Source organism: Apteryx mantelli, chromosome 29 (genome assembly GCF_036417845.1).
Source record: "Apteryx mantelli isolate bAptMan1 chromosome 29, bAptMan1.hap1, whole genome shotgun sequence".
Classification (NCBI taxonomy): Eukaryota; Metazoa; Chordata; class Aves; order Apterygiformes; family Apterygidae; genus Apteryx; species Apteryx mantelli.
In genome coordinates this window covers 5,617,081-5,644,466 of record NC_090006.1, presented here as the reverse complement: position 1 = coordinate 5,644,466, position 27,386 = coordinate 5,617,081, and the positions used below count along the sequence as shown (strand labels likewise).

General features: G+C 37.5%; 1 protein-coding gene across 1 annotated transcript in view; it reads right to left on the bottom strand.

The window, feature by feature from the left end:
- The window catches only part of UNC5D (unc-5 netrin receptor D), a 102,743-nt gene extending 85,165 nt beyond the window's left edge, over nucleotides 1–17,578 (bottom strand). Inside the window, exons 1-4 of the mRNA XM_067312273.1 lie at nucleotides 17,478–17,578; nucleotides 12,764–12,802; nucleotides 9,901–10,133; nucleotides 2,707–2,850 (exon numbers count right to left, since the gene is read on the bottom strand). Of these exons, the coding sequence (XP_067168374.1) occupies nucleotides 2,707–2,850; nucleotides 9,901–10,133; nucleotides 12,764–12,802; nucleotides 17,478–17,578 (517 nt within the window). The remainder of the gene's footprint in view (nucleotides 1–2,706; nucleotides 2,851–9,900; nucleotides 10,134–12,763; nucleotides 12,803–17,477) is intronic.
- Nucleotides 17,579–27,386: the final 9,808 nt, after the last annotated feature.

Genomic DNA, 27,386 nt, shown 5'->3' with positions numbered 1-27,386 from the left:
TAAATAAATAAATAAATAAATAAAGCCATACTATGCAACACGGTAACAGGTGCTACAAAAAAGCTCTGAAATGAAATAGTTAAGGGTTCTGTATGCTATCACAAGTTAGATCTGCACATTCTCCTCTCCTCTCTAGGCCTCTGTGGGGTATTCCTTAAGTCAGAAATCCATTCCCCAAATTAAGTAGCTAGGTTGTTCACCAGAGACAGGATGACACGGGTCCATTAGAGGGTGAGCCTGGAAAATTCATGGTGGGGGATTTACAGACATCCATTGGCAGCTATTTATTTCTTTCTATCTGGACTACCAACAAATCCCATCATCTCTGCACTCAAGAAGTGCTGTTCTCTTTTCATAAAAACCATAGCTTTAAGTAAAAGTAGCATAGCAAATGGCCAGTACAGGAACTCCATTCTCGGGTGCAACATTCAGCCACAGTCAGTACATTACATAAAGTAAAAAACGAAGAGCATTCTCTGGAGTGCCTGCTAGGTTAATAAGCTATCTGCAGTTATTGTTGGCAGCTGGGGATGTGGTTGCAAAAGATCTGGTACCACAGTGATGGGTTTAAAAGTCCCAACACACAGCTCCACCTGTTTCTGCTCATTCTGTTTCTTACTCATATCGCCATGTTATGGGGTTGGGAAATCACAGTGCAGAGAAAAGTCAATAAAAATTCAATTCAGAATAATAGTCCTTTGCAGCTCAGCAATATGGGGGAATTATCAGCTCATTCAATGTTATGACAGTTAATGCAGTGAAATAAAAACTTGAATTTATACATATTTACACATTCAAATTAAATCAGCCAACAAAAAATCCGTCATTTATAAAATCAAGGGGTTGTTACATGGTCCTATTACTTAACCCAAGTGTTTTATTTTCAGTTATCCTGTTAAAAGAGCATAATTGTAGAAAAAAGATCTATCAATAATTGCTCGAACGGTATCCAGATTGCCATTCAGAGTTCCTTGCTTGATCACCCCCACTCCACCCCCAAAAAGTTCCTCTCCCATCTCTTTACAGTTTGTTCCCATCACTTCCTGGGACTAGGCCTTTAAAGACCCGAACTGTGATTTCAAGGAAAAGGGTTCATGAGAGTTTGGGGGAAAGTAATTTCCTGAATTCATGGCTAGCAGCACTGCTGCAAAAAGATGGTTCAGGCTCTGATTCTGTTAGAACAATGTGGCAGATCTAATTGCAAGATAAAAACTGGATGAGGCTTTGAGTATCTCCACAGTCTCACAAAACTGTATTATAACAATTCTATTTGGGTTCTGTCCTTTTGATGTCCCTCTTGCTAAGATGGCATTCTTGCATTTTCCATTTTTTCTTCTTTCAAACAATGATCTGTTGATTGTGAGTGATAACACTACAGCATCCTATTTCAGATATGAAGACCAGAGATGGACCGAGTCTGAACACTTTTTATCTGGGGACAAATGTCCTCTGCTCCCCACTATATTAAAAATTCTGGAATGATTCTTCTGTGCTAAAAGAGATGATCTTAAAAAACAACAACAACAAAAAAAACCAAAACCCACAACCACACACAAACGCAATCCTCAAGTAATCTATAGTGTTATTTATTATTTAACATTTGTCACCCTACGAGAGCCTGCAATACCATAGCTACTCCTTCTGTTTAAAATACAAAGCAATGATGCTCCCTAGTCAAACAGTGATGGCAACTACCATAACCACATGGCCTTCATCAAAATTACCATTGATAATGAATCTGTCCCTGTCTGGTATGACTTGGAAAGAGAGACATTTTAACCAAGTAATTCACTACTCTGCGTAGTGGGATTCCTTTCTAATCCCATTAGGACAAGCAGCAGAGATATAGCATGGTTTGTAAGTAGTTTAAAAGCTCAGCACAACTATGTAGGTCCAACTTTTAAATACCGGGTATCACACCAGGTGTTTGACACAACTCCATAGGCCATGTCACAGGCTCCAAGGACAAAGCATAAGGCCTTGCAGAAGGAATGAGAAAAAGCAGTTGTCAGCATCTGTGTAGCACACAAGCCTCACATCCATTCCCATCTGCCTCTAGTGACATTAGGTCACAGCCAGGATGGCAGTGAGACAGAATTATCCTAATAGCCAGAAGTCTGACAAAGAGGATTTTTATTAGCTTGCTTTCCCCACAAGGAGAGCCGATCCTCTGATGTAAATGGGAAGCATGTGCTGCACTTGTAACTTCTTCATTAAAACACATGCAGTACATGGCCTGACTTTGAGAAGCTTTTGTCCGAACTTCCAGTCCATCGATGAAATGCAGGAACAATAGTTTCCCCTTGTTACATAAAATAAATTATTTCTAATCCTCTTTATAACTTGTTTGGATGACAGATTCAACCACCTGATCTATGTTTCACAGCAACTGTACAGTAAAAAAGTGTGAGACCACCCACCTAGATTATGAATAATTTTATGAGATTGACCTGACCTTTCAGTAATGGCTCTTATAAATGTCTTTATGAACAGCATTAAATCCACATTAAAATAAAAGGGAGCTCTGAAAAAAAATATGGTATGCTTTCTGTGACGTTCCTACAGTATCTCATAGTGAGAACTCGCTATGACAGCAGTGCCTCAGCTCTATCCATTTTTTATATATATAAATTAAATAAAACTCTAAAGAACAATATTTTCCATACCTTACAAAACCTAGAACAGCAGAACATTTGCTTTACTCACAAGCTATACGGACAGATGCCTTCCTACTCTTTGAGGTCCCTAGATGGCTCCATGCAACACACTGACACCAGTAATCTTCTGGCCCATGAAAATCTTCCACCTGCTGTCTTGTCACGTTGATGAACACCTCTCGAACTTTTAAGCCTGAAGTGGAAAGATACATAAAATTAGCTGATATAGGATGTTTTCTTTGGGCATAGAGCTAAGGTTAGCCAAATCTTTTCTTTTAATTAAACAATTCCATTTTTAATCAAGGAAAAGCTTTAATTACTTTGACAATACTATATTATCACTAATTAAATTCTAAAAGCCAACTAGGTCATAATGCATTGAGTTAAATGAATTATCCACCCACTGTGGTCTTTGGAAGAATATAACACCTCCTTCAGAAACCTTTTCTTTTGTGCCTTTTTCTCCCAGAATGTTTATCTGGAGTTTTATAATATACAATAAAACTGTATTCCCAGCAAATGCTCTCAGTGCCCTTGAAAACCTATTTGAAGTACCCTGATAGGCCTGTCAATTACCCCCAATCAAATCAAAACAGCCAGAACTATACAAGTATGACAGGAACTAATCAAATGACCCAGTGAATTCCAGCCTCAGTTCCAGCCATCACTGATGCAGTTCTACCCAAAAGCCATTTCCTCACATAGGAGACAAATGCTACGCCTCTGTATCACAGTATGGAGAAAGCTAAACTCAATCCATTACAGTTTGGAAGGAGGAGGAAATAAAGAGGAGGAATAAATTTCAAAGTCCACCAGTGGAGATCGTCATTTTTGCCACTCTATCCTTCTAGGAAAAAAGTGAATCAACTGCAAAACTGAAGTCTTGCCTTTCTTTGCAGCTGTCACAAATGGAAAAGTTAAAAACATCGCAGAGACACCTTACTTATTTTATACGGTTTCTTTCCCAAAGTATAACCTCATTAAATTCATCTGCAGTGCAATGTTGTTGGTTGTCTACCGTAAATTTGCTTGTTGTTTCTAAAAACAAACGCATGTCTTCCCCTACATCTATGCCCACGTTTCTGCCCTTAGCTCCTCAGAGCTAGAACCATTCCTCTGGAAAGCCCCTATCTCACGGCAGTAATTCTAACCCATTCCAAATGGACCTGGAGCTCACCTTTTAGAGTATGCTAATGGAGAAGTAAATAGCATTGATAATTTTATGGTCCATAAAGATTTTCTATGTGCTTGCATTGCAGGAAGAACAATCCATGACCAACATTCTTTCCCCAGATGAAAAGTCTATCTAGTATTGGCTCTAGGTTTTTATGGACAAAGAAATTCTCCAGTTTAGGCAGCTAGACAATTAGATACTTTATGCCAATAATTCACAAAAGAAGTGTTTGGTTCAGACAAAGCTTGAAGACAAATACAAGACAACACTTTAGGCAGAAGGGTGATACTGCTAAATTTCACCTGTGCCCAGGAAGTTATGTAAATGAGAGCAGTCTAAGGAAATGCACAGGGCTTTTCCCATCTTTACTCCTGGCTAGCCTTGATTGAGAGGAGAGTCGTCACGTCTGAGACTTTGCTAATTCTGGGTTAAAAGGCATTAGGAATCATTTGAAAGAGATAGTCATAAAAACATTAATTTGAAAATGGAAAACATTCATGCCTACCACTTTCTTCCTTCTCTCCTGTGCAATCCCAAGATACTTATTTCCCCTTCACTGGAAATGAAAGAAAACTCAATCTGAAAATATTCCATGCCTGTGAAGTTTATAAAGCAGCAAGAAATTTCTAAACCTGAACTCCATAAATTGGTTTTCACTTAATCTCAGGCATCATTAACAGCTCAGTATTTCACTTCTGAAAGGCACTAGGAATTCAACCTGTTCCTTCAGTAAACAGAAGAGATAAGGCCCACTGGGGATGCTGACTGAGGAGGGGTGGGGAAGGTCAGATGAGCCCTAAGTACTATAAAGCAACACAAAATTTGTGCTACTTTTTCAGCAGTACGCAAAGGGCATTTTTATTTCTTTTCATTTACTCTGTTTGGCTTGTCACATTTCACAATGATACCTGAAGATATGGCCAAACCTGTGAAAGCTACCCAAGTTGTCTCAATAATCATTTCAGTCACTCAAATATTTATTCATTCTGTAATAAACAGATTTCCTGGTTGTTTCTATGTGTTGTTTTGTGTTTTAAATATGTCGATGTATTTCTCAACAAAACTGTTTATGAAAAATCCCTTTATTTTCTGCCACAGTGAAAACAAGCCATTATGAACTAAATAGAGCGCATGGAACTCAGCAGTTCCGTCAGAAACTCCTCTCCTCAGTGACACACTGACTGTAAATTGGATGATGAAAATGCACCATCTCAATTTAAACACCCAAGCTGCTCTGACAGAGGTGAATCCTTGAATTCTCAGTCATACAACCACTTTGTGCAGTGATCGTTATAGACTAAAGATAAGGGCACCTACAGTAAGTTCCATTAGAGTACATCTGAGTCCTGGTGCCTTGACACAGCAGGTCTTACCTGGGTAAAGTTTAAGCATCTCATCATGATGTATTATGACATTGAGAAACATACACTTTCCTGATGCTGTGCCTATGGCAAAGTTAGCTGTATGAGGTCCTTGAATGATCTCAACCAAAGCTACAGAACATCAAAACTACAGAGCTAATTTACAGCTATGTCCAACAAGGCTGCAACTCATCTAGTTAACGCCTTCTTGGACAAGGACCCAAAAAAGTACTTGACAAATACTGACAATTTCTTAGAAGCGGGCCTGCCTGCAGCGCGGAACCACTCATCCAGCATTCAGTTAGTTGACAGGCACTTCTGTGCAACCATATGCATCATACCAGCCCTTACATCTATGCTGTCTGCAAACACAATGCTGCTCTGTACATTGCTGTAAAGGTGCTGCTGTCTGAACAGTTGCAAAGGTCAAAAGTTTACTTGGCCATTTTGGCTGCACCTGAGTATCTCTAGCTATTCTCCCATCCCAAGATCAGCTTAGTCCCACCATGACCACTAAGTGGCAACTTCCTGGGGAAGAGAATACTCCCTGTCATCAGCCAGTAACCACAGCATTGCTGGAAGTGCTAGCATCCACCTAGCTGGCTATGACACACTGTGTTCTGAACTCTCTCCATTTTTAAGAAATGCATAATATAGTGGATCATTCCCTTACCAAACTAGGTGTGTGGCTCAGCAAACCTTCCTGGTGCGTCCATGCTAGTAACAACAGCACCTTTACTGATACCAAGCAAAAAAGTTGTCACGCATACAAGAGGAGCAGGAATCATTCCTACACACATTATTTACGTCAAATTCTGAGCAGTCATCATTCTGAATACAGACATCTACAGCTCCATGTTTGTTAAGGTAGAAAATCTCCAGTCTAGCTCTACCTTTCATTGATACATTATTTAATTAAAATATAGCAGCCTGTATTTTCTGAATCAACTAGCATTTCATGTGTCTTGAATCAGGCAACCAAAAAGTGCATGGTTTTCAGAGGCTGGGAGGTTCAGCACTTTGAGAATGCGAGGGGCAGGGATTCAGGTCCTTTTAAAGGTCTCTCAATTTGTCAATACACCAAATGGATGCATCTAAAATAACAAAAACACAGAATTGTTGAGGTTGGAATGGACCTCTGGAGTGTGTCTAGTCACTGGGGAAAGTTATGCTCTGTACACAAAAAGTACATCTATTTTCATTTCTTTTAGAAGCAACTACACAGAGCAAAACTATCGGGGACAGAGGTATATGTCCTCTGTTTATCATCACTATAGTTCACCAAACAGATATATTCACTTACCCTCTGCATCTCAAGAAATGCCAGAAAAATTATTCGTAAAAATGACACAGAACAAAAAATCCATGCAAATAAAAACAGGCATGTCATGAACAAGAGCAACACTGTACCTGTAACTTGTGTAACTCTAATAAGCACTGCAAGTCCAACCCTTTAAATTATTGTGCAAATTATAACCATCATCTTTTGTTATACAGTACAGCCTTACAGAATATAAAATTATGACTATGGTACTGATATGCTAATAAGCTTTCTGCACTGTTGGATGGTTTAGTTGCAGATAGACTAATGCTGGCAGCAGATGAATAATTGCTTTCTATGTACTAAACATAACAGAGCTGCACAGAACTTCAGCATTTGTCAGCTTTATTTGTTTAAATGAGAAAAACGCTGACAGCAGTTATTGCTGTAATCCTTTTATTTATCAGACAAGAAAATTCTAGTTACTCTTAGCAGGTCTGATCCTGTGGGAAAAGCAAAAGTTGAAATATTTTAAAACTAATTCTGAGGTGCAGGCTGCAATGTTCAGGCAAGAAAAATAAAGCAGAAGGAAATGAGTCAGACCATAACTATTTTATTTTTACCACAGTAGCATCCAGTAGCTGAGGCTCTCACTTTATGAGGCAGAGTGCATACAGAAAAGTTCCTGTCCCGTCACGTTTAGGGCATAAACAGAAAAGGCAGACTACAGATTATTATCTCCCTTCTGCAGCTCAGAAACTAAGGCGGGACAACATGAAATGATACGGTCACTAACAGACCAGTTGACTGCAGCAGCACAGGGGTGGGAACCTGTATCCGCGCTAGCTGCAGCATGTGCTGGCTTGCCTGCACTGACTTTCTGCACAGAAAGCCCCAAAGCCACAAGAGCAAAGGCGTCAGCTCAACCTCTGCGAGCCCACCAGGACCTATGGTACATCCTCAGGCAGCCAGCATCAGTATTTAACTGCAAAGCCATCCTTCCTCTCATGCTGCTCCTGCTCTTCAAATTAATATATTGACTCCTATCTTACTCTAAGACTATTTCTGTTCTATAAAAACAAAATCTTGTAAAATGGCATTTCATATTCAGCACAATGACAAAATATACCCATTGCCTACTAACAGCTGTCCTTCCTGTCCTTTTATAGGTGCACAATACTGAGCTGTAGGTAAAATCCACCAGCGACACTGTGCCTTCATGTACCACTGCCAAATACTTCTTGCATACACCTGGCTAAGAGCTTGCTGGAAAAAATTTGTAGAGATGCTAAGATACATTTTTTGCATTGAGCCTTAAATTTTCTCTTGTTTTGGAGCTTTGTTGTTATTTTTAACCACTCATCTGTATATTCTCTCAGAATTTTCATTTCTTAACAAATAGTGGAAGTGTGGAAGAGGACAGACCCATTCTCATTTAGTGTGACTCCCTTTCAATTAATGCACGATTATCACACTCTTGAACCAGGGGCACTATTCCTGGCATAAAATCTAATGCAGTTTTTCACAGATGGAGGCTACACAGTATCCAGAATACTGTGTATGCTTGGTAAGACATGTTTATGCTCCAGATTTGGCTCCAAAAAATTAGGACATTGTCATTATGCACATTAAAAAAACCAAAAACAAAAAACAATAGTCTGCTGTCCACAGAAGGCTGGGGAAGAGTTCCAAAATAATTTATGGATAAATCATGAGAGAGAATATGTCCATGCGTGTCCTTCAACATTTTATTGCATATGGACTTTACTTGCACTCTTATGTTCTCAGGACCATTACAGTAGTTTTCAGGACACACTAAGTGGTCTGGACCACACTTATTTTCAGGGAACAATACTTTTAGGACTATCTCTGACCATGGGCTAAAATCAAATCTGCAACCTTTACATTCCATACCCCGTTTTCTATGTGTGTCCCTCTATGTCTCAAGCCTCAATGTTACTGGTGCTACTAAAAAAGTCTAATGTTGCTTTATCTTTCTTTATTCTGCTATTAATCCAAGCCTTAGAAAATGTAATTGCAGTGTTCACAAGACAGATTTTCATTAACCATATGGAAGAAAAACATTTATGGACGACATTTCTTATATATTGATTCAGCAATGCCTTTGGAAGTAAAGGTTATGCTTATTAAATTCTTTTCAAAAAGGTAACAGTAAAAATTAAAATTCATCCAGATTAGCATTTACAAAAAGCCTTTAGTATGAAATTTCTTCAGAATGTGTCACTTACAAAAGAATGCCAAATACCACTGCCACTTTAGGAAATGTAACTTCTTTTTAAATGGCATTTTTCCCCTAAAAAGGAATTTCTTGTAATGATAGAGAGGATGTTATGCCTACACCGCTATTTCCAAGACATGGAGTTGCCTAGCAATCTTTGAATTTAAAAGGAGGAACAAAGCAATAACAAAACAAAATTGTGAAATTACAAGACGGCACAGCATTAAATTGGTTTGCAATACTTATCAAGATGCTTCTAAATGAGAAAGGATATAGGGTGCGCTGGGAGCACAATAGAATCTGTTGATCATTTTTCAGCTTTCTCTCTTCTCATTCTCTCCTTTTAGATATGCATTTACACAATGGATTTCTCCCATTTAGCTTCACTACCTATCTAATACCTATCACTGCTGGGGTGAAGGGGAATTTCAAGTCATGCAGCATAGCAAAACCGCCATTGCTTTTCAAGCTTTGTCCTGGCTGAGGAGTTTCATAAAAGCATAGGTTTTCCATCTTTGTAGTTCCCACCACATATTATGCAATCAAAATATGCAAAACTACTGTTGCCCCCAAAACTATACATTTTTTTCAGAGAGCTCACTGTCTTTGGTTAATGTTGAATCAGGCCTCAAATCTCCACTCTGAAAAGTTGGTGGTGCATATGCAGTTTGTTACCCTCTCTGCATATTGCCTCCTGCATCTAGGTTCATTTTTCTTCCCACTCTTCCCTCCCCATTTGTACTATGCCTTTTCTGCCAGGATGCGTATTTGCCTTCTTTGCCTTTCAGCACTGCCCTTTTCTTACTTCCTCCAAACCTCTGCTTCCCCTTTTGCATTTTGGAAAACAGCATCTCCCAACTCTGTACAGCTGTGTCCATATGGTACATCACAAGCTGACGTGAGCTGGCTTTACCCGCCCATCAGGCCAACTAAAACATGTTGTTGCAGCACTGCAGCAACAAGCTTAGGCTGATACACCCTGCCCTCCTAGCAAGGCTTATTTGCTGTGCTCTGGGCAGAGCTGACATCACCATACGACTTAGGAATTAGAGCTGGCTCCCACTCCTCCACTAAGTCCAACTAAGTCACATCCACAGTTTTCCTGTTCGTTTATCTCTGAATGTGCTCTCCTCTTCCTTGTTCTGTTTTATATACTGCTGATAGACACTGCATTCAAATATATCTTCAAAAGGATACATCAGCCCTACCTGTAGTCTCATCCATGCTTTCCTCAGACACATGCTCGTTTTGATGGACCCATTCACCATTACACTTGAAGAAAATCTGCATAGCTGGCATAGCTTTGCAACGTAAGACGATGGGGTTGCTTTTTATAATGTAGGCATCGTCTGGTTCCTCCATAAAATGAGGCAGTGTTCCAGGAGCAGACGGGATAGACTCTGGAAGGGCTTCACTGTTATCATTTCCTGAAAGGGAAGGAAAGGAAAATATACATTTTTCATGTTATTCCACCCTATGTATCATCTCATTTATTTGACTAAATGCCATTTGGGATTTTATTATAAGCTAATAACACCTGAAGAAAGCAACAGTTGTCACGAATTTGTTTTACATGACATTAAACAGAGAGAGAGAGAGAAAGAGAGAGACAGAGACATATACACACACAATCACATTAATTTAAATGTAAGAGCTACCAAGAAAATTGAAGCATCAGAAAAATGCATCATCACTATACCCAATTTTATAGATGGGAACTGAGGCACAGAGAGATTAAATGGGTCACATAAGGTCAGACAGAAAGTCTGTGGAAGCAGCAGAAATTAAACCTTATTCTCTTGAGTGACAGTCCAGTGCCTTAACTACCAGACCTGCCTTTCTCTCAAACACTGAATTTAATTTCCTTTAGACAGTTGCTGTAGATTTAACAGGGATCAGAGCGTTAACCACAGAGAAATACATTGGTACGAACAGCATTACTGTAGCACTCCAGCAGTGGAATAAGCAAACTGCGATTTCATACCCACTTACAGGAAATTTTCAATATGCTTTTACGCTGATTCCATTTACTTCAGCCCCTTTAAGGTGATATAAAGGTGGAAAAATGGTTTCTGTAGGGCTAGAGCCTGCAAGACAGTGAGTTTTCTCAGCTTACATCGCAGACAGTAGGATCCATGGGCATTCATTCAGCACCATATAAGCCTAGGTGTCTTATTTTCTGAATTCCTATACTCAAACATGAATATAGAAGCACTGAAATACAAGCTTCTCATTTACTACAACTCTTTTTATTGAGTCAAATTCTAGTCCCTGCAGTTAAACTCAGAAAATTCCCATTGATTTTTAGCAAGAATGGGTTTGGTCCCAGTACATTTATTTCACTATATGGTCAGTTTTGTGAGAAAATTTGGAGAGCAACAACAAAAATAAGCCAGGAAGGATCAAATTATGAAGGAAGATTTAAAAGGACTGAACACATACAGTGTAGCCAAATTATAAGAGAGGAGATCGCAGTCTCTATGCAGATGAAGGAAATACACTATAACAGAGGAATAGCTGAGGGCAATATATATGTGATTTCACCGAAAATAACGAGATGAAGTTAGATGAAAGGTAAGTTATGATGAAATAAAATAAGTCTAAAAAAATCCACAGATCTAGCAGATTATGGAAAAAGAGAATATATTTTGTCATCATCTCTGTTAATAATACATATCTCTCACTTAGAACTCTGTTTATCTGTGCATGAACATATATATTGTATATGTGCTGTGAGATTATGATGATTTTCAAATGTGCTCAAAAGGGGCCTATTTTGCATATGGCCACAATATTTTAAATGACATTCACAACATACTTCATAAAATATTATCATAATTCTTAGTTTTTTACTGCTAGTCGTTTATGCCAATTTCCATCTTGTCAATCTTTAGTAACACTGTGTCCCCTGCAGGCTTTATTAAACCAAAGCTTTATAGGAAATAACAAAAAATGGCATTATAAGAATTTGGAGATGCACAGAAATCAATGCTTTGAATGCCTCACGAGGCAGCAACACCCTTGTATGGAGGAAGAACAGTGGACAGTTCAATAAGGAGCATTCAGCCAGAGAACTTCGAATCTCCCATTGTTATTCCACTAAATTTGCTATTTAGGGCCTGACACAAAGGATGAAATCCTGGCCCCACTGAATTTAAGAGAATAATTCTCCTTGCACATGGGATCAGGCCATGCTGTGGCTTCAGATCCTCGTTAACATGTTACCAATGAGCACCTAAAAGCAACAAATTCTACACTTCTTGCGGGACTCCTATCCAGCTCACCTCACCAACAGATAAACTGAGTGAAGTACAAAATATTTTATGCTATCACCAGCAGAGTGACCTTGAGTTGTAGAAGTGGCTCATCCCTAAATAAAACATTTAACATAAAGAGATAAGTCAAGGTGCATCTTTTCACTTAAACGTAACTGGCACAATGTTAAGTGCCCTTAAAATCAGTTTGAAACAAAGATCACAGTACACCAAAAGAGCAATGATTCTCTATATCCTACCCCAGCTGACTCATAGATAGATATTATACTTTGGCAAGATGTACTACTAGAATTGCTTGAATTCGTTGTTGTACCACCTGTTACAATTCAGATGAAACTGGCATCTGGCAAGAACTTAACTTACGTCACTGAGTAGAAGTCCACACAATTCCTAGCAGAGGTAAGCAAGGCAACTCATCATCCTACACCGTGTGAGGTTAGGCTGCAAGGCAGTTCTGTGCCTCTGAGGTTACACAGTCTGAGAAAATTCACTATGGATTTGCATTCCTTGCTTTTTTTTAATGGAGATGTTACTGTTCTCCATATGGCTACCTAATTAGACAGGGACTGCAATCACACCCATTTAATGTGTTGCAGTAACTAGAGTTTTTGCATCTTAAATATTTAGTGTGATTTATGATACACAAGACTTTCTTTACTGGTCCCTTTATCATACTTAAACAGAAGAATCAAACAGCAGTATTTCAGATACATTAAAATAAATGTCCTTCTGCATTTCAGTGTCTCACTCTAACCCCAATTAAAATGACATTTCCTGCCACACACACTAAAAGATCTCCCACAAACAGATGAGTAAAAACAGCAACAAGCAACCTCTTCATTTCAAACTACATTGCCTAGCTGAGTTCTCACCTTGATGCTATGTAAATCAGAGATCACAGAAGAGACTTATACAAGCTTCAGGAGAGGGTAAAAATTTTGGAACAAAAAGACTAAAGAAAGGAATATTTGGCCCAAATTTTTACTTCATGTTGAAGTCCTAAACAGTTTGGCTACTGCAATCAATAGCAAAGCAAGATTAGACAGACTATTATGAGACATTTCAACCCCCTTTTAAAACAATTTAGAAGTACTTAGCTGAAATAGGAAGTTGTATTTTACCAGCCAAATCTATATCGCACAACTCACCTCCCATACTGATCACCTGAACTAATGCAATTCACTGTTTCAGAAGCGGGCTTCTTGGAGGTATACTGCAGAACCCCAGCATTTCAGAATTTAAAATGATGACACAATATTTATGTCTCTATGAGACAAGATATATACATATACATATATATACACTCACAAGCAGTATTAAATATTCAACTAGCAGTAGCTGTCACAGACCTTTTTCTAATTAGTACTAAAGTGATTATCTTACAGGAAGATAATGCCTACACTGAAGTTCGGGCATTCTAAGAATCAGATGCTGCCCACTCTTAACCAGGCAGAACAACTTCCAGGGTCAAGCCCTAAGAAATCATATTTAGAAGGCCATTACCAATGTTATATAAATATACATCCATTTCAAGATAAACACTACTGTAGCTGAGATTACTAGAATAGCTGCTGACCAAAGCAAAACCTCTTCTAAAGGGTACTTAGTACATATATTTTTTGATTTAATGTATCTTTCTGTTGTGCACCATCTTTTTCAAGCCTTAACTTGTTTTCAAATCATCTGAAGCCTACTGGAATTTTGGAAGGGTTTTGATTTCAAATTATTATGGCTTTTCATTTATAACTGTCAGTTTTCAAGATTCAGGCCATTCATAGTTACAGAAAAATGGTTGTTTTAATGCAACAGTGAATGACAGAAGATCGAACAATCAAACACAATTCTTATATTTTTCATTTCTGGAAAATTACCTTTCAGGAAGTGCTTTGTGTTTTATGTTCTGCACGCTAGTACAATAGGGATTTTAAATCTTTTTATGACAATAATAGAAACAAAAAAGAAAGGGGAAAAAAGAGTTAGGAGCAAACACTAAATTCTTCTATGGAATAAATATACTGCTGCTAGTGGTCAGCTCACATTTTAAAATCTTGATAGCACCAGAGATAAATCCTTCAATATTTCAAATCTGAATAAGATATAATTTAGATGTTAGAAAAACTTTAAAGTGAGATTTTAAAACAGAATGCAAAATGAGTTCTAAATTTTTTTTTATTGAAAAGATTGTAATTTTTAAAGAAGTAAGTAATATTATTTTCTAGATTAAAAAAAAAAGTGTCCCAAACAAACCAAATAACTTGCTGGGGATAAATATGGATATTCATTTTGTAACAATAATCACGATAAAACAACTACATCCTCTGATGCTACCTACCACAGAAGACTCCGTTACTTTCAGGTTATAAAACCAAGCATTTTCTGCTTTTCCTAACTGAATATTTTCATGTTATTGTATTTGAGTGCAAATACATCAGATCTAGGTGCTATTAAGCTTTCTATTCCAGAACGAGTCGAAGTACTCTCTATTCTCTTTATCTCTTTGACATCTTTCCAAGGCTAAGACTCTCTCTTAATAACTTCACAGTCTAAATAGGCACCAAAACAAAGAGATGCCTAACACCTGGAAGCAAAGACACAAAGACTTTTCATGAGTAAACACAGTCGTTTTTAAATTTTGATAGTATAAAACAAAGTTCTAGAAAAAGTAACAAATATGATCATTTCCCTACCTCAATTTCCTCCCACTCATAATTCAGTTTTCCTAAGATCCGAGTCTTCTCAGGATCCCCAATTTCCCTACCCTGCTCTTCGGCGGGGGGGGGGGGGGGGGGGGGGGGGGGGGGTGTTCTTTGTTTTCTTATTCAGGGAATCTCCTTCAAACTAGTTCCTTCCTATCTCACCCGTGCCAAGAGGGAGACATGAGTCACTCTGATACAAAGACATTCCCTCTTTAGATTCCTCCTCTTGCTCAAAAGTTCCTTCCCTTTTGTTTCCTTTTTCCAGGTCCTCTGAATTTATAAACCTTGGCATTAGCACTTGATTTCTTTATTAGGCTCTTGGAAATCTTCTGCACTCTAAGTTTTAGACCCCTGCAGGCAATTCAGAAAAATCTGCCTTTCCCTGATTAAACCATCCCACTGCTCCTTTTGGGCACATCTATTCGCTGTTTGAAAGAGACAATGAGCGATGATCAGAGTTGAACTTCTGTATGCCCACTTCCTACCGCCTTTTTCATACATCTGATACTAGTAATTCCTGTGGATCTTTGAACCACCTACAGTCCATTATTTGCTGAAAACTAAATAATGTCAACTGTCTTCTTCATGCAAATTCATTTTTACAGGAAAGTCAGAGGACAAAAAAATTCATGTTACAGAATACATAAATTCCTTATGTGCTTCACTAAAGAAAACACTTAATGAACCAAACACAAAAATAATTAAGCCAGTCATTCTGTACTTGAGATGCACATGAACTAACAAAGTATTTTGGACTATGTTTGTATCAATTACTGTGACTCCAGGGCAGAGAGAACCTGAGAACTGTTAAACAGATGAACTTGCTTTTGAATAATAAATGCCTTTTGAAGTAACAAATATCAAAGAAATGTATATTTGCAATGGTTCTCTCTGTTTTTGAGTATTCTAAATGTAGTTTTCAAAGCTGTGAAACATAAATAAGATACCCTAAATCAAACAATTTCAAACCCAGAATCATCTTCAGGGATCATCTTTGCTTTATCGGGGGAAAAAAAAGGCTAATATCACAGTGAAGATTCTAGGCTGGTGAAATTATATTATACTCAAATTATTGCTATTCAATTTTCAAAATGGACTGAACCTCATAGCAAAACCCATGGCTTAAGTGTTAAGTACCTATCAAATAGGCTTGTGAGGAAAAATTCTCTTGTTAACAATGTTTGCATACCCAGGAGTAAGGAAGTCTAAGAACATCAATGTTATCAGTTTCAGAGCATTCTATAAAGAAACGAGTAGTTTAAGTGACTTCGATTATGCAACCAAAGAGTACATTTTTTTTTACTGTATTTCATCTAACCTGCAAGGATGGAATATTTCTCCTGCTTTTAAGTTGTACATCTGAGGTAATTGCCATCTATGTTTTTAAGATACTCTCTTAAAACTGACATCTCATAGGATGCCACCTCGTGGGGAAGTAGAAATAAATCTTCCAACTCCTCTGGCTGCGCCGATAAAATCTGCTACACAGGATCTGAGACTAACTAGCGTTTGGAAACCCCGATTGTGAAAGTGAAAACCCAGAAGCTTCAGTAATTAATTCAGGCACTTGACAAAGGACAGGTGGTCTTTGAACAAAATGGAGCACTGGTGGGAAATCAAGGATTGCTTAAAAAAAATCCTCCACAACCACAATCACTTCTATATTTCACACCTTTGCAGCCAGGGTCTTCTAAATTTTCAGCACATGTTGAAAATCACAAGTGCAGCATACGCATCTCAGCAAGCCAACATTCGATATCAGTATGTTAGCTTCATCAGACCCTCTTGCTTCCTATGGACATAAAGTATAAACTTTCAGCAGCTGTACCATAATCCTTCTCATCAAATATTTGGGTGACAGGTGGAAAATTGTTCTGCCAGCTGAGGAAGACAAAATCCATTCCTCCTGGCAATTTTCTGCAATGAAAACTCCAAAAAATGAATGTGCAATAAGTTGTGGAAATAAATCTAAAATATTATCACACAAAAGCAGTGTGTTCAAAATCTTTAGCTGTAAAATAATCCCTCTTATCTGAATTTTAAAAAATTTGGTTTCTGTTTCTATGTGCATAGGACCAGATATTAGATATTAGGCTGGATGTTTCTACTTGAAACTATTAGCTATACACCTGTAGTTTTTTTTTCCCTCCCGTTTTTCTTTGCTTTGAAATGCACTATGGTTTCTCTAATCACCGCTTTTAAAGCATCTTGCATGTATCAAGCAAGTCTGACAACAAATCTGGGTAGTAAATATTATCAATTTCATGTTACAGAAGGCTAAGTAGTCAGTCTGAAACGGAATGGTGTGACTTAGTGCAAGTCATGACACTAGGAACCAAATGTGAGGGGTACTAAGTTCTAGTGCTTAGCAAAACCATGCTTAGTTGCATACACTATTCTTTGTTATTTAGAAGAGTTTGGATGACATAGTGTCCAGCTTATTAGCATGAAAGGAGAGTGAAATTTAGGATATAATCACGGAAACAAGCTGTCTTAATACGATTAAAAATCAAGACAACTGTGAAGTATAACATACAAATTTTTAAATGCCTGTTTCTCTATCCACTTTAAAAATCCTTTCCTACATAACCTACTTTATGTCCACCAAGCTTTAACGGGCTCAATGCTTCTTCAACAGAGATAAAACAGACATGTAAGAGAAAGTCCTGGTGTACCCAAAAGACTACCCACAGGCTCACAAGCAGGTGAGTGGAACTGTCTGGAGAATGACAGAATGACCTGCCATGATTGTAAGCAACTGAGTGAGTCTGCTTCAATAATTCACTGCTCCTTGGCTAAAACACGAAAACTCACCGTGTGCGCACTATTAGGCCACTGAAAGGCAAATCAATGAGTCTGCTCGAACCACCTATTCTCCTCACTGACAAGCAGCACACACGAGTACCCTTAACCATGATTCAGATGAGCAATATTTTCCTAAAACATTCTGATCTGATCTCCTTCATTTCAACACTTGCTTTCATTTTTGACCAAACAGCAATAAAACCATCCAAATCTCTTCTCACACAGAATGCAACTGAGAAAGACACTATGATGTCCACATCTCAACAAAACTGATGGGACAGTATGCTTTAAGAATATAAGTATTACTGTTTGTGTGAGCAGCGCTTCTTCCATTGAAAAGATTTTTTATGCTAATATGGGTGAGGCTATTTTCTCAATCTTCCTTTATTCCAGCTTTCTTTCCCTTAATACGTTATGAGATTTAGTTAGGGACTGTATACTTTCCTTAAAACTCATGGTGCTGGTTTAAATTCCATGCACATGACAGAAAGCACAAGTTAGACATATATATTTATATTTATTTATATAAAACACAATCATGTTTAAAAGCATCACACCCCTTATCCACAAATTCAGCCTCAATTTTTCTCTGATTCTTTACCAAACAATTTGAGTAAAAAGAAGTCCTAGTAGGGATTCCTGAAGACCAACAAATTCAGGCTACTGTGGATTTAGGAGTAAAGATTAAAGCTTGCAGCCAAAAGGAATTTCACAAGGAAGCACCCTGCTGGCAGGCACTTCTGTTTATAAAAAAGATGTTTCTGCTCAAGTACTTCTGCGGCTCTACAGAATGAGGCAGCGTGCCACTTTTCAGATGTTTAGGAGTCTGTAAGCCAAAACTGATACCAGCTCTACAATATCAAGTCACTGATCACATCACCTACACAGATGAAGAACGAAAGCAGTCACCTTTCACCATCTCCACCTTTTCTTACACTCGGCCAGAAACTATCAACTCACTTCACACTACCAAGTCTTGGTGAGACTGCACAGCAGTCTCAGCAAAGAGACCAAGGGATGAATGCTACATGGAGAGCAGCTGCTATTTATACAGCTAGAGCAGGTCTCTTTAAAGAAGAAAAAAAAAGCCGAGGAAAGAAAAAAAAAAAAAGAATTTTTTTAGCTGAGGAACGTTTTTAGGGAGCAGAAAAAGGACAAGCTCCTTTTCTGTGTCTATATCATTTCAGCCCTTTACACTAGCACCACTTTTCCTCTCAAATTTAATATTCCACTGACTTTATTGTGTCCTCTCTTCAGCCATTTCATGAGAAATTTATAGTTTGCTGAAACTCCTTAGAATAACTTTGTATAAGCCACATTTTTAATGGGCTGCAGGAGGGTAGGGAATTTTTTTCCACCAGTGAGGCTTAGTATGTTCACAAAACATTAGTGGTCTTTCCTATGCCAACAGAGATGAATGTGTTATCCTACTGTAATCCCTCATGTATTCTAAATCTATCTGTATCTTAGTTATACATATTTATAAAAATGATATATAGCATTTATTAAATATTAAGTGGATTACAAACTTGAAGAATATTTCATACTTTTCATACATTTATTTAACATCTAGATTTGTTTTCCTTTAAGCAGCATGCAAGGAATATAAATCCTTAAAGAAAAAAAGGATTCTCTAGCATTCTAAATAGACAAATCTGTAAAAAAGGCTTCCAAGCATGCAGTGTGTGAAGAGTATCAAACCAGAAGAAAAAAATTCAACTCCAAAGATGGTGAGAAAATATGCGATAATACTAGACTTGTACATTTAGACAGAACCATATAGATGAGGAAAATGGTTGTATATTTAGCTCACAAAACAGGATTCAGAAGATCAAGGCCTCACTAGCTTGTTAAATGACCTCAATATAACCCTAAAATTTTCCCTATATATCAAATACCTACTGTCACATGACTACCATACAGGGTTTGTCTTAAACGGCAATAGCATTAGTTAAAGAAATCTTAACAACATTTTCCTTGAAATAGGTCTTGTTAATGGTGGAGGGGCATGGAAGAGTGATGGGAGCAAGCCTTAGTATCTCACTGTGCAACCACAAATTTCCAGATGGTGCAGTAAGACCGCCAGATGTGTTACCGTTGGTGTTTAAGGACCAACCTACCTAGAATAAGTTGCAACAAATGCTTTGCTGTTGTCTAGGATACTTGGCCTGATTAAGGTGACAAGAAATGAACCCTAACTAAATTAACAACCAGTATCATTTGGATAACTGATGTTCCGTGCATCTCAAAGGGCTGACAACTGTAACAGTTGCCATCGACAAGACCTTAGTTACCTACGGTTTCCATACTATGGAGCAGGTCTTGCAGGCACCTAGCAAAATCACTTCTACAATTTAACACAGAAGCACAAGATAAAATAGGAAATATAAAAGTGAAGGAAGGCTTCTCTGGAGTGCTCTGCTTGGATTTTTTTTATATTTAGATGATAGCTCACATTTGCATTGAAAGCTATACATATTTCTTTATTAGATTGGTCTTTTGCTCCTGATATTAAGCTATGCCATAGCTGCACAGCAATAAAACTCAGACTTTCTGGATATGGTATGAAACATGCATGTTTTTCATGCTTCTGCCAAGGGCACACCAGGTGCAAAAAGCTTCAGAGATTTGTTGAGCAACTAGTAAAGGAGTTCCCTTTTGAATTTATAGCAAAGTGGCAGCCTGAGGTTGTCTATTTGCACCATCAAATGCTTGCCCAGCGTGGCTTATTTACTGTAGTCAAGCATGCCCAGAGGCTGAAGAAACAGGGATTTCCTCTTCTGTATTAATGGAAATAAGCCCCTACACCTATACATATCTCCTACACCTGGCAACACAAGTTACACTGGCAGTAACAAGTTCCAAGAACTAAGCCCAGAGTTACACTGACTTAACACTTAGCAGTCTTCACAGAATTTGAGAACAGACAGAATATTTTAATTTTTAGCACACTATTCAATCACAAAGCAATGGTATTTCTGCTCAGACCTTACCTCCTTTACTCATAACAGATTCACCAGACTTGACAGACATATCTTTATTAGATCAAAAGTTCAGGATCCATCTTGCCTAACTTTAATGGTTTAAAGCACATTTAGTCAAACCTCATCATTCAGCCAAAGCCGAGTGTCACCAACTGAATGGTGACGTCATTTAGAGCATTCAGCCTGAGCGTCTACAGGAACTTCTTGTGCTTGCCATCAGTAAGATAACTGGCACAAACTTATTCCTCCTTGATGGCGTATTTTAAGTGGTCAAAATGGTAAGAATACTACCCCCAGCACTTCTCAGAACACTGAACATCGCCACTTTGATATGGAGTACGTTGCTGGATTAAGACTTCATTACGGATTTCTGTATTTTCATTTCAGTCCTTGGATATGCCCCAGCATGTAAATCTGCATCAGTCAGTTTTGTATGGATGCTCAAGGCTGCAGGGTAACATCTGCTCTGAACTATTCAAACTTACAGCCACCTCATTCAAGATACCATAAAAGATTCCAATACTGATAATGAAGCTAAAAGAACAAAAAGTAAAATTAAAAAAACTGAAATAACATCGAGATAAATAAAATGCTGTAAGAAAGTAGTTTACAGGATTGCACTATTAGTTATCACCAGGCATTTTTTCTTCAATTTTGACTGAGATCTATATTTATGTTTAACTTGACAGTCTTCAGTCAAACACATGCACATTTGTATGAAGGCAAACTGGCAAGCACACTCTATTAAGGATGCAAAATAATGCTAACTTGTTTCCAATTTGATATATTTCTCTGGAAAAAAAAGAAAAAAAAATCAAATTAGAACATCAGATGCCTTTTTATTCTTCTTGTTGCCATTTTCTGGCTTACACTAGGCAGAGAAAAAATGAAAACAAATTAGAAATTTAGATGTTTGACTCACTGAGGTTTACTTTTGTTTCAGTACATGAATGAGATCCCATCTAACAAGAACTGTGAAATGTTTGTATTGTTTCATACTATTAGCATGCTGCTTGAAAATCAAGCCATATTCCTCTTGTAAGAGTTTAGCTGAAGTCATGAGATATGAGAGGACAACTAGTAAAATACTTTGGATCTGCTTCCACAGAATAGGTTTAGAAGTGCTGATCCAATTTACCAGCTGGCATAAGTGTGACCTATATATCTGAGAGAAATAAGCAGAAAGCAATGATACAGGGTCAAAAACTGAGCAAATCTATTTTATCAGGGTGCTTCTGTTCTTATACTTTTGTCACCCAAATGCTACACACTGCTTCAGCTTCCCAGAAGTTCCCGCTCTATGAAGTAATGAGTTCATTTCCTAGTGATTGCAGTAGAGTTATGTTGCTCAGAGCTAAAAATACCAGACTGAATCTTCCAAACTGAGTAAGCCACTCCCAAAGAAACAATCCCCTCATCTTTTTATGAACACAAAGGCAAGTAAACTGTGTAAACTCTACATTTAAGGTTTTTAAACCAAAGTATATTTTAGAACTCCTTTATTCGATTTTCAATTTACACATAAAAGGTAACTGGGAACTCCAAGCGTCTATGACACAGCAAGTGCATGAATGAGAACCAAACAGGAACAAGAGAGGCCAAAATGCTCATTTCCATTGTCAATAATGAACAAAAAATAGGGTATTTTTAATCCGTAAGACTACTAGAAAAGAAAATCAAAGATTAGCTTAGTGATGGTACAAATAGTGCTGCACATAGAACAGGTAACTGCCTGGATTTCTTTCAAGGATAACAAATAATTCACCAGCATAAACAGAATGATGTTAGGATAAAGTTCATGTGCTTATTAAAGTCAAGGAGAAATAATGATGATGATATAGGCAGCTAGTTTTGAAATATCACCAACTCATTTTATTAGGACTCAGCAAACCCTGAAAACCAGTAGCCTGCTTATATATTAGAGCTCGAATCTAATCAGATTTACACTATTAGTTTAAATCTGCCCTCCTTTCCCTGTCCCTAAAAAGATTAAAATCATTTTTGAAATTGGGAGAATGAGATTCTTCAGGTGCTAGTACTGCTTGAAAGATACTCCAGTTCCTACTGCTCTCACTTCATTGGCAAGAATGTAATTATCATTTGGATCAGCTGCACTGTGATATATCAAAGACATTAACTTGCATGGGGAAAAACTAACCAGCAGTAAACTAAAAACTCCGATTTGCCCACAAATGATGAGTGTAAACTAGGATTTCTACCAAGTACAATTATTGGCTTATCATAGCTGCTTATCAAACCTTGGGCCAAAACGCACTACCTGATGATGCAAGTACTTCAAGCTCAGCAACAGGGCAATAATAAACATGATGAATTCATACCCAATTCATAACGGCACAGGTGGTAGAATGCTTATTCTTAGCTACAGCAGCATTTTATTTACTGAATGAGCCACAGAGCTTTCCCCAAACTCAATTCACAAATCAATGTTCATTATTAAGGCTAAAGGCTTTGATGTGGCCAACTGCCGATTCAACTGCTGGAGGAAATTCTTACTGCCAAGCTATTCACATTCTGCTTCATACTGGACTAGAGACAAGTTTGTATTTTGTTTGCAAGCAAGTAATAAGGCCGCTGTACAACTGCTGACAATGTATTAGAAAAGGAGGGGGCAAAGAAAATCCACATATACTCCAAACAGCTCTTCTCCTAAAACTACTGCAGCATTAAAGGTGTTCTGCAGATAAATGTCAGTTTAATTTCTTTTGTAAATGTTGGGGACAGGGGGAGAACATTTTTTTCTCCCACCACAGAATGATAACGCACATGATTCTCAACGACAGATGTTGCATTACACAGCAGGGCGACGTTCTCCTTCAGCTGCCAGCACAGGCAAGATAAGCAGTATCTGTTTAATGCTATGCTCATAACTTGAGCAAAAACTCCCTCCAGCCCCTGCCCATCTAGACTTCTCAAATCCCTACATTCCAGTAAGAGAGGTATCAATGACCTGATCATACCAAACATCGAGGGCACGTGATTGCATTGGAGCCAACAACAGAAAATAGTAAACACCACCTTTGAAATAGAAAAAGAGAAAGATCCGGGAATCCTCGTCTGTCCAAAGACTGACATTTGCCTGATTAAAGTAGGACTTGTCTTCAGCTACAGCAATACCTCAAGATACAAATCAGCTTATAGGCTCTACATATGCAAACTATAACAGCAGATCTTATAATTTTTTAAATCAAGTAAAAATAATGTTAACAACATTTTTATGGAGCTCCTACCTGAGATTTTCAAAGTATTCTAGAATTAGATGCTTTCCTGTTAGAAGTATCTAAATTAACAAATACTATCATTTATCTCCTACTCCTCTGAGACAGAGAATCGGGGATTCCTCTTAAATATTGACTTAACTTGGACCTCAAGCATTCTGCTAAATTAGAGTTTAAAAACAAATTTCTTTCCTTGTACATAATATTTAGACAAAACCTGTACTACTGCACTGGGAAAAGCTGCCAAAAAAAGGGAGAATGGATTCAATGCAAGTTGTTACAAACTCAATTCAAACCTACTTAATCAAAAGGCTCATTTCTAGGATTTGTTTGCCTGAATATTAGTTCAGCTGCACCACTTTGGGGGCAATGCCCGGTTTGGCATTAAAATCTCACAGGATTTTAGTTAGATCAAGCAACAAGCTGTCCAAACCCCACATGGACTTTGATGTAAAAAGGAGCTGTGATAACTAGGGATAAGATGACAAAGATCCCGAGGGGTATGCAGAGAGAGATGCAATCATATTGACCTTATTGTGTTCAGAAATAGCTCTTATACCTACATGCACCAATTATAATATTGCCTAAAATACTGCTCCCATTTCAAAAGTTGGTGTTTTTCATTTATTTTCCTCTTTTCGCTTACACAGTAACCTTGCTGTGAATCAAACTCAAGTATCTGTCACTGTCAAAAGTAAATTATAGTACAGAAAAAAAGCGTGCACAGCATTTAAGTCATTAGTATCTGAACAGTCAATGACAAAACTCTAAATACAAAGGGAACTTTGCCTCCCACCCGTTTCCTTTTTGAACCAAATACACAAGTAATGCAGAATAAAACCTGAATCATAGCACTTTTTTTGATTTTTTTAAAGATATTGTTTTGTAAGGTTTCACCTGACCTGAGGTGAAACAGATGTAGTGAGTTTTCCACTAAGTAAAATATATAACAAGGAAAAGAAATGAGAGGAGGTCACATTTCTTTCCTAGCATGCGCAAACAGCTCTCCCTAGCTCCTCCTCAGCTAGCATGGCCTCTTTTAGTCAACTTTATCCAAAATTATACTATTTACATCCAATACGCCTATCTTTTGCTAAATTCCCATCCCCCAAGGTGCTGACTATAAAAGCCTGTTGCACTTAACTCATCCCAAGAAAGTGACAGAGCATTCAGAAATCACAGAACATTCCCCAAACACATCAGTGAAATACGCACAGACACTGCAGTGCACAGATCATTCACTAGCAAACACTCCCCTTTCTTTTTCAGTCATATTGTCACTTAATAGCAAATGTTTCTCATACTGTCAAATACAACATCTGGAAAATTTGATTAAAAAGAGAGGAAGAGAACTCCCTAAATTAAACGATTTACTACTGAAAACTTTTCACCTAATAAAAAAGTCGAACTAAATTCATTCCTGATACATTCACAGAAGCCAAAATTATGCTGATGATCAGATCTTGGTTCAGCTAATCTGCATTACTGAGACAGTGAAACAGAAATACTCATTTGAAAGAAGAGGAAAGATATTACAGAGCTGTCAGAGTTAAAATGACACTACAAATCACAGTACTGCATACATATACACACACAGGTTTAGCACAGGCAGAACCTGTAGAGTCATGGTAAGAATTTTAAGTGCTACCAAAACATAGAAAGGTCAGTGGTACTGCAAATATTTATACAAATAATTAAAGGTTTTAAATTCAGACGTCTTCCCTGAGTGCCTCTAAACATTTCATCATTAGACTGACTTACTACCAACTATAAATACCTGCAAGATTTTCCATAAAAACTACCAGCCCAGTTTTCAAAGGTGGCAACCACCTATTCCAACTTTGGAATTTTGAAAGAAATTTGAAAAATTTTGAAAGAAAGTGCTTCTCACTCTATTTTATTTGATTTCCTAAAAATATATGTCAAGAGGCACAAGCTGCACAAGAAACAACATAGCAGAGGTGAAATTACAACTTTGAAATTTCTTACACGGAATACAGCAACTTTCGTGATACATGCAAGGTGCATGTGTCCATTTAATATTAATGCTATACATATTTCTCTTCTACTTAAATCCCTTCTTTTAGCCTAAGGTGAGAAAGAAACTCTCCCAAGATATGGCCTTTATTTTCATGCTGATAGTTTTTGCAACCACTGGCCTAATACATATCTTGAATTGTAATTTAAATAAACTCAATAGACAAGAATAAGACACCACAGTGTAATTCTCAGCAGCACAGTCTTAAATCCCTAATGATCTAATTAAATCTGGACTAAAAAATGCTGTAGTTGGTTTTTGCTTCCTCAGGTAACTGAAACCTAATAATATAAGAAAATATATAAGATTAGGCATTAACATACATCTTTACAATAAATTCTAACTATAACATATGGCACACAATTTAGAATGATGAGTTAAGAAGAATACAAGATTTCCAAATTTCTATAATATACAGAATAGCAAATCATATATTAGCTTGTATTTGCAAGCATCTCCACTCCTTGTCAGACTTTACACAAATTAAATAGAGCTAGATAGAGAGATGGATTAAATTTAATGAAGGATCTAGATATTGTGAAGTTTGGTTTTATTCTCATTTGGAACAAACCACTCACACAAAACTTCCAAATTCTCTGCAGCTGAGTGATACAATTTCGGAAGCAAAAACTCAGAATACTTTTTCTTACCAACAGTATTGGTTATCTCAAATACTACCCAGTATATGAAGTATCCACTATCCTGCGTTATGGGAAAGATCCAATTAGTAGATATTTTATACATAAGTAGAGAGACTTAAGTCATAGGGGGCTTTTGTAGATCATTCTGTAAATATTCGAAGAGACCAGTGACATTTACATTTTCAAATATTTTCATATGAGTTTTTGCAGCAACTAAATGTAACCTAACAAAGGCAAAAAACAAAACAAAAAAGCCAGTGTGACAGGCACTATAGGGATTTTGCTTTTTCCTTGTTAAGGGAAAGTCTGAGTTGGCTATCAATTTTATAACTATACACTTTTTAAAGGCACCTCCTGCCTTAAATATTTATGAAATAGACACATGATCAGGTGCAACAGCTACATGAAATAGCCACAGGTAGAAAAGGAGGATAAGGAAGTAGTAAAACAAACATCTTCTACAGGACACTGGTATAATGGCATTGCAGACTGGGCAGCTCTTCATTATCCCACATGCCATGGTGGGTCATTATTTATCTGCAGCAGCGTTACTCTTGGCTGCTATGCCTGCACCCTGATTCATCTGCATAAATAGTATGATTCAAATTCTGAAACAGCAGTTGAGATGAAAACCCCAAAGGACAATCCAGAAACAAGAAGATACTCACGTATTCCTGTATTCCCTCTCCAATTAAGGAAATGAATTTACCAAGTCAGACATAACGGGGAGGAAAGATTGGGCAACACAGGGAAAAGGAAATAAGAGGAAAAATACCCTAGAAAGAACATAGGACACATTTATCATCAATGTTTTAAATTAGCACATCAAGTTATCTGCATCCAATTGCAGTCATGAAGCATACTGCATGCGAAAAATATACAACATACTGGCAAAAACAGATTAGATTGCCATACCCACATCTGATATAACAATCCATTTTCAACATCTGGCAGTTTCTTCTTAATGTCCCAAAGCAAACGCAACCTAATTACCCTGTGGTCTTTACTCTCATTATTTC